This window comes from Macrotis lagotis, chromosome 1 (assembly GCF_037893015.1).
Source record: "Macrotis lagotis isolate mMagLag1 chromosome 1, bilby.v1.9.chrom.fasta, whole genome shotgun sequence".
Lineage (NCBI taxonomy): Eukaryota > Metazoa > Chordata > Mammalia > Peramelemorphia > Peramelidae > Macrotis > Macrotis lagotis.
The window spans coordinates 909,827,914-909,839,935 of NC_133658.1; the positions used below are offsets into that span (position 1 = coordinate 909,827,914).

A 12,022-nucleotide genomic window follows, 5' to 3' on the forward strand; every position below is an offset into this window, starting at 1 on the left:
GACCAGTGACCATCTAGAAAAGGAAGCAATCATCACAAAAAACCTCTTAGAATAGGTAATTCCCATATACCTTCTTCCTTCCTTGTCCCTTGACAAGGTTATTAGATCTGCAGAACCCTGTAGAATTTATTTTCTTTTTAAAAGTTTTATTGCTGCCTTTTGATTTCAGATCACTTGCATTCCTTTCTCTCCCCACTACAAGGCAAATTTTGACCCCCAAATAACTCAGATTGTAGGAAAGCTTTGCCAATATTTCTCATGATCCTTTAGTGGACAGGACAGAGAAACTTAAGAAAGAAGATAGTATGGTGAGCAGATTAGAAGCTGGCCAGGAAGTGTTGTTATTACTAGTTTAGATTTGGTATGAAGAGGTCTTTAGTGAGGAATTTCAGGAATCTTTACTTAGTCTGTTGGACCTCTTTTTCAGTAAGGATAAAGACTATTCAGATTTGCAGATGAGGCAAAGCCAGAAGAGACAACTAATGTGTTGGGTGGTATAACTAAAAATCTAAAATGAGGTGAATCTGACAAGATGAAAATGAAAAAGACTCCAAATCTTATTCTTAGTTATTAAAAAACCCTGAGAAACAAGTAATGGAGGAACTATGATTAGACTGTAGCTCTTCTGAAAAAAATATTGGTGCTGTACCATAGCCACTTGGGGGTTGAAGGCTCTTGACAATTTAGTATAATTTAACAGTGTGACAGAGTGATTCTATTTGCTTTCAGAGAATAATACTTTCTATAATCATAGTTGAGAATTCCTGGGTATGCTGACCTTGAACAGAGTTCTAAATATGGCCTTCTTAGGTATGTGTGACAGAACAGTCATTCTCTCCCCCTCTACCCTCCCCCTCTCCAGACTTTAGAGCTCTGAATGCTTCCTGTCAGTCATACTAACTCTTAACTGTCTGTTGAGCTTGAATTGAACCTCAAGATGTGATCCCAAACATCTCTGGACCCTTCTTCCTTCCACTTCTCTTTTGTGGGGGGCAAGCTAAGCTGCCTGAGACAACTGCCCCTTTGTGTCCTCTTTGCCTTCATACCAGATCAGTGCTTGAATAACAGGGTGGCATCCATCAGAAAACCTGCAGCAAGCCCTGCAGCATGGGGCAAGCTGAAAGAGTGAAAAGAGACTCACAGAGAGGGGGAGACCCCTCAACACAAGAGACTTCCTAAGTACTGAATGGACTCAACTCAGGAGACATGAAATGTCACTGCTAAGATGACAGTGAAAGACTCCTAATGAGTAACTCTTGAACAGAAGCTTTGCAGATATCTCAATAAGACTGGAATGTTAGCTTTTCACCCAAAGTTATCATTCTAGGACTCCCTATTCTCAGCGGTCCTTTTTCTCTGTAGGAATAAGACCACTCTTGCCATATCAGACTCTACTTGGTCAATAGAACTGGACAAACTTTGCCTTGGACTTAGAAAACTTCACGCAACTGAATGTGATGACATTTGAAAGATACCCAAGAGTGGGAGTGATTTCTTTGGTGCAACTTGAACCCTGGGCCCTCTTTTTCTTTTTAACCATCTTTTCTTTGTTGGAAGATCCCTTAGAACACAGTGAAAAATAGAATTATTCCTCTGGCATCTGAAACACTGGGAGACTATTTTTCCTATTGAAGATACAGGTAATCCCAGAGTAATGAACTCATGGTAAATCACCAAGGAAGGTCAGGAGCTAGGATTAATAAAGATCACCAACCACAGGAGACCTGGCTAGCTCCTGGGTGAGGCAGGACATCAGGGAGGAGCTTTAGCTAAAGAATGTTCTTTACCAGGAACAGTGAAGAGATTGGGCTTCAGTCATTAGGAGGGGCAGTGGAAGGAACAGGGGATGTTTATTTATCCTGGAGGAGGATAGACATTGGAAGATGTCTCTACTCAAGCCTGTAAGATGGAGGAGAATTTATCAATAGGTGCCGATCACAGAGAGGTTGGTTTTGGATCAAAGTGACAAGTATCCTCATAAGTGGAACTATGCAAATTTGGAAGGAGCTGTTCCTGATGCTGATGGCAGGTTTCCTCATTGGAACTTCTTGGTGGGGAGAGCAGTTGGGCAGTCAGCACTGTGGATAGTGTTAGAACAGGGGTCAGGAAGCCTTGAGTTCCTGGTCCTTTAGAGCTATCAACTGTGTGACTCCAAGAAAGTCTTACCCTCTACCTCAGTTTTGACCTCTGTTAAGTGTTCACATGAATAGGACCTATCTCTTTGAGCTATGTGGAAAATGAGATAAGAGATTTAAATGCCTTTGCAATAGTTATAGTCAAAAATTCCAGTTATTTTTGTTAATGTTTAAGCAGAGACTGGTGGACTGATTGCTGGGTATCTCATAGAGGAGACTCTTGGTCAGATGAATAGCGAATTAGATGACCTCTAGGGCCCAGTCCAGTTCTGATATGTCTTAATTCTTTCCTTTGTGAATATGAATAGATTATCCCTTTTTTGATAGGATCTTGAGATTTGCAAAAGAAGACACCCTCACTAACTTATAGATTAGAAACTACTCTCTTCCCTTTTTTGAAGCCTATATTCAGATTTACCTCTATGAGGAGTCTTTCCAAATCTCTTGTGTCCTTCACAGGCATGGACAGGCTGTCTTCAATCTCCTTTTATGCTTCTTTCCATGTCCAGAGTGTGATTTGCTCATGTCTTGAACTTGTCCAAGACTTGAACTCATTTAGAGTGGCTGGAAGTCCTTTTTTTTTCCCATTCTCCTCTCTTAACTTCCAGTCTTGGCTCCCTGTTGAAATTTCCTATTCTGTCCACTCCAAGAACTTCCTTAGTGCTCAGATGAATGAATCTTGCAAATTGAATGAGGAGTACATCTCCCCCTTGTCATGTCTCCTGCCTACATTGCCAGTTGATTTTCGATGATGGAGAAGATGGGGGCTGGGTTTAGTTTTGAATTGGATATAGATAAAGAAAGGCTGAGTATGGATTTGAGTTTGAGGATGACTGGTCTAGTAATTGTAGGTATCTATTAAATGTCTTATTGAATTAAAGAAAAGGTATTTTTAGGAGAAGAGCTTCAGGGAAGGACTTAGTAAGGAAATGTAGAATCATTAATTGTGCAGAAGTTTGGAAAATCCAGTTATATGTTGATACTCCAGCCAGTTGTGGCTTAGAATTGTTTCCATGTGTCATCTGGGATATCCAGTTAGCTCGAGATTGTCTTCTCCTTCAAGACTTTCTCCTAAGTGTTCCATCTCAAATCATACCCACATTCCTTCCATGCTGTTTATTAAGGGTTTCACTTCATACCCTATAAGACAGCCCTGTTTTTTCCACTCTCCATGGAAGACTCAGAGCCTCTGGGAGCCTGGGTTTGTAGATAAAGAGCCTGAGAAGGTTGCTTTCATGTTGCTAGTAGGGTGATGGGGTTGGGAAGCCGAGAATGATAGCCAGAAGGATAGTGTCTAAAAATCAATCAAAACAACTTATTCAAGAAAGAAAAATTCTAACTTTTCCATCCTATTAAGCTCAATGCAAAGTTTCAGCATTGAGAAATAAACATAGGAGGCAGTGCCATAATAAATAAGGAAGCCACAGAACATCCAGTACTAGGATTTGAGTCAGAAAGACGACTCATCTTCCTGAGTTCAAATGCAGTCTCGGACACTTGCTAGTTGTGTGTCCCTGGACAAATCACTTGACTCCGATTGCTTCCAAAAAATAGAAGCAGGGAGTGCAATCATACTATCAGTTAGGGCTAAAGTAAATATAGAAAAACTAAGCAGGGAAATATATTATGTTCAATGGCATTGTGGAGAATGAATGGCTCAATAGCAATGCTTTAAATATGTACCCAATAGCATAGCATTTATGTACTGTGAAAACAATAAAACTTTCTCATAACTATATGTGACAGAAGATAAATTCCTTTTAGAGAATCCTAACCTGGATCAGATAGCTTTGTCTAGCTAGTTAGCTATTAACCCTTCTGTGTTACCCACAAATCTAGAAGAAAGAGGCTCAGGATGGAAGGAGACTATTCTTCCATATAGAGACAAGAGAAGAATTCAGGAAGAGATAGAGAGATGATCATTTTTTGTGGATCTGTTTCAGTTAGGGATATTGTACAAATTCCTATGCACAGACCCCTAAGTAGTTTAAGGATTACTCCCATTTTGCAAAGGGTATAATATTTCACTTGCTTTCCCAGTTTCTTGGTAACCATCATGAGATGGTTTCCATTACCTATCGTTTTTGTTTGGAAAATTCCAGAGAAGCAAAATTCATGTATAATGTATATTTTTCTGTTTTGTTTATTTTCATGCTAATGTTTTGGGGGATCTAATAATTTTAGGGTTCACAATATATAAAGAAAATGGAATTTAATTGGAGAATTAAATAAAAATAAAATCGTAGGTGACTTTTATGTCCCCCTTGAGACCAAGACAAATGTAGCAAAAAGATACCCCCTATAATAAGTTAATTAACTTAAAAAGAACTTTAGAAGGATTAGAAATAATGAATTCCTGGTGATTATGGAATTGGAGCATAAAGAAATAAGTTACCACTCAACTGTGCATGCACCTTTATAAAAACTGACCAAATACTGAGGCATAAAGTTTCACAAAAATTAGAAAAACAGACATCTGAAGTAATTTATATTCAAAAAAAGAACTCAAATGGAAACTAAATAACATAATTCTATGGAAGTAATGAATCAAAAACAAATTACCAAAACAAGTATAAATTATCCTTCTATGCCTCCTCCCTTCAACAGAAATTAGATGTGTAGTGAATTCACTCTGACTCGCTTTCTCAGAACCAAGAAAGGTCTATATCTGTCTCATCAGGATTATAGGGTCACTTGAGGGATTAGGATTTATCTTCTTTCTACTATCTTTGATTTGAGCCTCATCAGCAAAGTTTCCCCTACTGTTGTGTGACTTTATTAGTGACTAGTAGCAGCCTCTTTGTATTTAATACAAATTTAATGTATTTAATTCAATTGAGTTTTGCTGAAGAATATTTACAGGACAGATAACCAAGACCAAAGGACAAATATCTCCCCAAATACCTCTGGAGCATCCACTTCACTACCCCATCTCCATGCCTTCTGTAAAGTAAGATCATTCTTAGCTCAGTTCCCACCTCACATTGATTCTACCCAGTTCATGTCCAGATGTGATATATGAGTCCTCATTTTAATTACCATTAGGCTGGATCCAGGAAAATTAATTCCTGAACATCAATCTATTCCTTGGGACATGGATGATGCATTAATTAGAAATCAGAGCCCTGTAAAGCTGGGACACCCTTGTAAGTTTTCAAAACTCATAACATTGTAGGTAACAATTAACTTGACAAGAACAAAACATATCACATGCAGAGGCAAGGACAGAGCTCCATCACACAGGATGACATGCCTCAGAGGGTATACCATCAGTGAAGTCCACCCAAATGAACTGAAGGGATTAGGCTAAAACTAACAGACCTTTGTTAAATGCCTTTGTCAACCAATGGTATCAAAATCAAAAGAGATCCCTGTGGGCCATGTATTAATATAGAATGATATCATATAAATTGCATTGTTTTATTTTATTAAAACATTTCCTAATCATATTTTGATCAATTTGGACTATTCTTACTTTTTGTAAGTTTTAATAAGACAGTTCTGCATTAGAGCATCAGAGTCTGCTCTTCATGATGTGGTTAGGTGACCAGAACCATTTACAGAATATCTCTGCATGTTCTGATGTTCTTCTAAATGATGTCTTTCAAATGTTATCGTATCTCTCTCAGAAGCAACCTTTCCAGCATCAGAAGCATTCTACCCCCTGCCATATCCCCTAGAATAAAAATAAAATGGAATGGGTCTGTTATTCTGAGGAAGGGACATTGTGACAGAACATGGTTGTCCTTATGCAATATTAAGGTAGTTTATGTATGATTGAAATATGAGGTGAAAGCAATCAATGAGGAGGAAAAGACACTGAAGTCATCAGAAGTGGAATTTCATCCACTCTAACTGTTAAGTGCATGGTGTTCCCTGGGTAAAATTGTGGGTTCTCTGTTTAGCCACTGCTGCAAGACTGTGACCTCCAGATGTGGGGCTGTGCATCACAATAGACTTCTCCGAGCTTTCTGAGTGGCATGGGTCTCTCCACCTTCCTTTACCACCCAGTTCTTCTTTGCCCTGGCATCTTTTAATTAATGTGAAAAATTTTTGTCCTGACTTCTTTCCTAGGTTTCTCATTGGTCATGGGGAGGACTGGGGTCTTTTCAGCCACTGAGTTTTGAAAGAGACCATGGAAGATCTACACCAAGAGAACCAGAGGAACAGTAGCAGTAGTACAGGAGGAGGAGGAGGAGGAGGAGGAGGAGGAGGAGGAAGATACTAAAACCATTGCTCTGTGATTCTTTTCCAGGTTTGAATAACATGTGCTCTTGAAAAAATGCCATTGATTACTTTCTCTAAGCTAATGGAAGATGACTTCTGCATTTGGTTTGGAGCATGTGATTTTTTTGGTATTTTTTTTGGTTCTTCATTCTTGAAGAAGACCATGACATCAGGGAGGTGATGTCATGACAAGCATATCAATTGGATTTGAGGGAAAGGGGACTGTGCTAAGTCCCCAGCCTCACTTCCTTCTCCAGAGTCATCTGGGTCAGCACCATCTTCTCTGTCTTGTCCCCTCCTGTCCAATAGGCAAGGCCTAAAGGAAAGAGTAGTTCAGTAGAGATGTCTCAGACAGCCCTTCCTAGGTGAATTCTCTTGTTTCCCACCCCAGCCACTTTCAGTGTTCTGATAGAACTATAGAATCTGACACAGAGGTTATATTGCTTGTTTTGGTAAATTTTTTAAAAATCCATGAAGGGTCAAGACCAAGGGTCAGGGGCCAGGATCCTGGGTCATATGGTAGAGAGGCAGCTATACTCACCAGGAGTAATAGAGCCAGGTGAGGCCATAAGTGAGAAGAAAACCAGTTGCCATAAGGACTCCCCGGAGCAGGGTAAAGTTTACAGCCCATGAGTTCTCATTCTGCAGTGTAGCTGAGGAGAGAGAATGGGAGAGAAGGAGAGAGAGAAAGAGAGAAGAAAGAGTGAATTCTGCTCAATAATTCTCCACTCCATCTCTCCACCCCACTCTGTCCTGGAGGTAGGTATTTTACCACCAGTGCCCTCCTACTCAACTCTAAACATAGAGGTTCAGGTTGGTATGTTGTGCCCCAAAGGAGTGTTGGACTTAACAGGAATATTCCCCACGGCCCTGTAATCTCAGACTGGGAAGCTCCAGAGAGTGTAGTAGTGTGAGACTAGACAGCTGCTCATAGATAGACCCTCCCAAGTCCAGCAGACAAGTTGCAGTCTCTCTCTCTCTCTCTCTCTCTCTCTCTCTCTCTCTCTCTCTCTCTCTCTCTCTCTCAGACAAGTAAGTAAGAGTCAGTTCTCCTGCAATCATTACTGAAAAGGTCATTGACTTGAGAACTGAGACACAAACCAAGGACTGGAGAGAAGAGACTTTTCCACAGTCACATAGAAGAAACTGATATAAGGTAATATGACTTACAGGCAAAAGAAGCTGCCTACTTAGACTTCCCTCTGTTTCTCCTATCAATTGCAATGACCCCTAAGCTAGATTTTGCCTTCTGTCTCCCTCTCTCCCTTTGCCAACAGACTATGTTCAGCCCAGTCCTGGCACATACCATCCACACTAGCCAACACTGGTTGTGATTTATCAAAAGTCTTCTTTAGCAATTGATGCAAAGACGATATGAAATGTGTCAAGACCCCAGGACCAACCCTTGGCCTCAGATGATCATGGTCAGCTTCCTGGACTAATCAGCTCTGCTGCTACCAAGTTCACACAAAGACTCTAATGAATGAACCCAAGTCAGCTCCTCCCACAGGGATTGACCAGGGTTTACCCCTTTTGGATTGCTGATCTCTTGGCCAGTTTGTTGGTGAAACTTGCATGCCTCAGAATTATATTTTAAGATGGACTTCTTCTCAGAATCATGTTTTTAGACACTGAAAGCAAATGCTAGATTCCAATTAATGTTCAGTGAAAATAAGAGTGCAATTTTTTAGTATTCAATTCACAGACCCTTTGAAATCTATCCAAGGATGCCTCTGGGTCCATGGACCCAGGTTAAGAACCCCTGATGTGGAGAATAACAGCATACCCCTGATTTCTAAAGTACTAAGTTTGAATCTCAGCGCTAATATCTATCTGTCATCTCATCTCCACTTGCTACTGTGGAATTTAATGTCCATGAGCACCTATCAATACCCTCACCTAACTCCACACCCCCTACTAGGGGCAAGGCTATGACCAAGATGGACAAAGACAAGATGAGCAACAACCCTCCATCCTCAGGGACCATCCTGAAGAATGTGCCATTTAGGCAGCAAAGTAAATAACGGCTTGTCTGAGAAGAGAAGGAGCATGACAAGAGGTGATCTAGGAAGGCTTTCTGTAGGAGGTGGCACATGAGTTCAATATCCTGAGTCAAAATAAAGATGCTAAAATAGTTTGGGCTGTGGATTTGACTTCAGAAAACTCGGGTTAAAATGGAGACTACTAATTTAACATGCAAAAGACCTTGGACTAGACCTCAGTTTCCTCAACTGTAAAATAGGATGAATAATTCTTGTGCTCAGTTACTTATAGGACTGAGATGAGGGGAGAGACTTGGAAATATTCAAGTGCTAAATAAATAAGATGGGGATTGTGCTAATTATGCTGTTGACTGGTAATATTAAAATTGTTATCATTATTATTGCTATAAATTGCTATTCAATGGTGATGCACATTTCTCCATCTTCCAGGTCCTGGCAAAAGGAATCCTGTCTCCCATATGCTCTAGTTCCAGGGGCTACTAATGGGCCATGATCACTGCCCACAGATCCCTGATAATACCTGCCTGGTTTCTCCATAAAACATAGATAGTCAAGCTTTTTCAGGGTATCTGAAAGGAAAAGTTGCTGGTGACTTTTGGATAGAACCCGATGCTATTCTCTTACATTGGGGTGACAGAGTAACCTTCAGCCCCAGAGTCAAGGGAAGGAATTGAAATAATTCTCCCGTATGTCTACCTCTTGCTCCCCTGCCCCCCCAGGGGCTTCAGATGTCTTAGTCATTCACTGACATCTTGTGTTTCAAGTCTTAGACCACTCCCTCTCCCTTGTACTCTCTTCTGGGTCTCCTGTCACTTGTACTCACAGGAGAAATTGAGTTGAATGGTCCTCTTTGTGCTCACATTGGCTGTAGGGAAGGTTACCAGACAAGTGATGTTAGAACCATGGTCCCAGGGCATTGGAGTCAGAGAGATCTTTGGGGAAGAGGTTGCCTTATGGTTCTGAGAGGAAAGGGCTGTTCCACTCCAGGAGAAGATGAGTGGTGTCCCCTGGCTACAGATCCTAGGAAATGTGCAGTTAAGCATCACAGGATGCCCAGCCTTCGGGGCTTGTGGAATGTAGATGTCTGGTTTCTCTGTCAGGGCTGGGAAAGAAAAAAAGATAGTGGTGAGCTATACCCCAGGTCAAGAAAGATGCCCAATGCAACCCCAAGTAAATGGCCTGGAGGTCAAGCATGCTCTTTGCCAGCATGGTCCCATCTAATGGTCAACACTATCCCTTCTAGGAGCACTCTGCCTTTGCCTATGCCCAAAGCCCCATTCTCCCCATAGGAGAATGTTACTTATTTATTTCTTCTTCCAATACCATGGAAATTATGATTTCACAGTTTTCTAAGCACCTTTTTTAATTTCATAAAAAGAAAAATATTGTCAACAAAGGGATGTGTCCAAAAGGCTGTGCTTGCAGTAGTAGGTAGAAGCAACATTCAAACCAAAGACCTCTCCCTTCAGAGCCAGCTGACTCTCTACCCAACTGTCCCTATCACCTCTGCTTTTAATTCTGCTTGCTCTCAGCGATATCTCTTGAGTATGTTTCTAGGTGCAGCCCTGAGCCTCTGGATGAGCTCTTGGGATCTTCCCAGGCATCCTCTGTCATTGGTTGCCTCCAGGTACATGGGGTCTGGGGAGGCTATTGAAAAATGAAAAATAATGATAAAATCAATTAAATATTAATACTTGCTCTCTGCTCTGAGTTATATATGTAATTTCTATAGGACTCCAGTCATTTTAATAGACAAAACACCTAAATTTACTTATTTTTGTCCCAAATACAAAGAAAGATGTGAGATGAGGGAGTAGCAAGCTGGCTTCCCCTCAGATTGCCTAGTCCCTCCCAAACTGAATTGAATGTGAACACTAAAGGCCTGCTGTTGCAATTACTCTGTATGTCACTACAAACAACAGACATGTTTCTAGACCCTTTTATTAATGTTTGCTCATTTTTCCTCATCTAGATGGCACATTTCCTACATATGCATTAGATATTTTAATTGCCCCAAATCCACTGGATAAGAAAGTCAGTCTATCTACCTCCCTGGCCCCAACAGGTTTATATGTGCACTCTTGTTACTCTTAGTGGCAAGCCCTAACTAAAGAGTCAGAGAGAAAGAGAGCAGCTCTTGTGATCTTCACCATGGAGAATGGACTTTGGTTACAAATAAAGAGAAGACCAGGAATACACTGGAGTCTATAATTTCATTTCTCTCTCTGTCCTCTGTGTTAGTCTTTAGCTCTCTCTCTCTTTCTCTGTGTGTCTGTGTCTGTGTGTCTCTATGTGTCTGTCTCTGTCTCTGTGTGTGTCTGTGTGTCTCTCTGTCTGTCTCTGTCTGTCTGTCTCTGTCTCTCTCGTTCTCCCTCTCCTTCCACTTATAGTTAACATTCTGCATCAGTCAGAAGGCTTATCTCTTTGTGCATGTAAAGAAAGCTGATATGAGATGGGCAACATATGATCCCTAAACCAGGAGTGGGTATCCTGCCAGCTAGCATAGATCATAGAGCTATAGACCATAGAACGCTACCTCTTACACAAAAAGATGCTAGAATTGATGGTGAATATAAGTTGCCTCTGTTAGTCTCATACAGTACAGATCCCGACTCTGATATTGTTCTTATCTTCCCAGTCGCAGACCCCACCACGCTGGTTGCTTCTGAGGTCCAGAAGAGGAGACGCTTTCCCAAGGATGTCCTGGACCCACCTTGGTGGTGAGGAGTGGCCTACCTGTCACATTCACATAAACTGGTAAATCCAAGTAACTGAACTTCAATGACTCTTCAGTGAACACCTCTAAGAAGTATCTGCCACTGTCTGCCTTCCGGACATCAGTGATGCTCAGGGAGCAGTTCCTGAGAAATCCCCACGGGGACCAGTGGATGATGAACCGTCCTTGGGTCTCCTCTTGTACATCCCGATTTTTGTCATCTGTAGCCACAGGCTTGTCTCTGGCAGTGTCTGCCCCTTCTCGGAACCAGCTGGCACTGAAGGTGTGCAAATGGGAAGAAAGGATCATCTCACAGAGAACCGTGACACACAGCCCTTCACTCACCGTCACTGAACTGGGAACTAGTAGTTGAGGCAGTGTCTGGGCCAGCATCCCTGAGATCAAAGAGAGACTTAGTCAGCAGCTTCAACCCTTCTCTCCACTCACTGCCTCTCCACCCTTCTCCAACCACATCCCCCAAATCAGTCATCACCCCACTCACTGTTCATATTTCCAAATCCACTTCCAGCCCTAGCCCCTACTCTCCTCCCTGCTCCTGATCCCCTCTCCTCCAACTACCCTCAATTAGCCCCAGCCCCTACTCAATGCTCCTGTCCCCCCTTTCCTCCAACCAGACCTCCCAGTCTAAGCCCCTATTCCACTCACTCCTCCAGAAGAGGACCAACAGGGGCAGCAGAAGCTGCAATCTCATCTTTGGTCTTGGCTAATGGACAAGTTACTTCCTAAGGTCCCAAGGCTTCTTCTGTGTAGTAGCTCTACAGTCTCCTCCCCCCACCTAGCTTTAACTTTCCAAAGGGTAATTGAAAGAGGAAGCCAGTGCTGGAAAGTTAAAAAACCTCTAACATGGCAGGTGCTCTCCATTTTGAAACCTAAGGAAGCCTGCCAGCACATTTCATGTATTCTCCATAACAACATGGGCA

At 41.7% G+C, this 12,022-nt stretch overlaps 1 protein-coding gene across 1 annotated transcript; it reads right to left on the minus strand.

The window, feature by feature from the left end:
* Positions 1-5,588: 5,588 nt before the first annotated feature.
* On the minus strand, positions 5,589-11,799 carry LOC141492144 (sialic acid-binding Ig-like lectin 13). The gene is made up of 5 exons (XM_074192743.1): positions 11,748-11,799; positions 11,102-11,476; positions 9,189-9,467; positions 6,904-7,015; positions 5,589-5,811 (listed from the first exon to the last, which is right to left on the minus strand). Exons 1-5 carry the CDS (start codon positions 11,791-11,793, stop codon positions 5,793-5,795), a joined length of 831 nt encoding a protein of 276 aa, XP_074048844.1. The 5' UTR covers positions 11,794-11,799; the 3' UTR covers positions 5,589-5,792.
* Between the last annotated feature and the right edge of the window lie 223 nt (positions 11,800-12,022).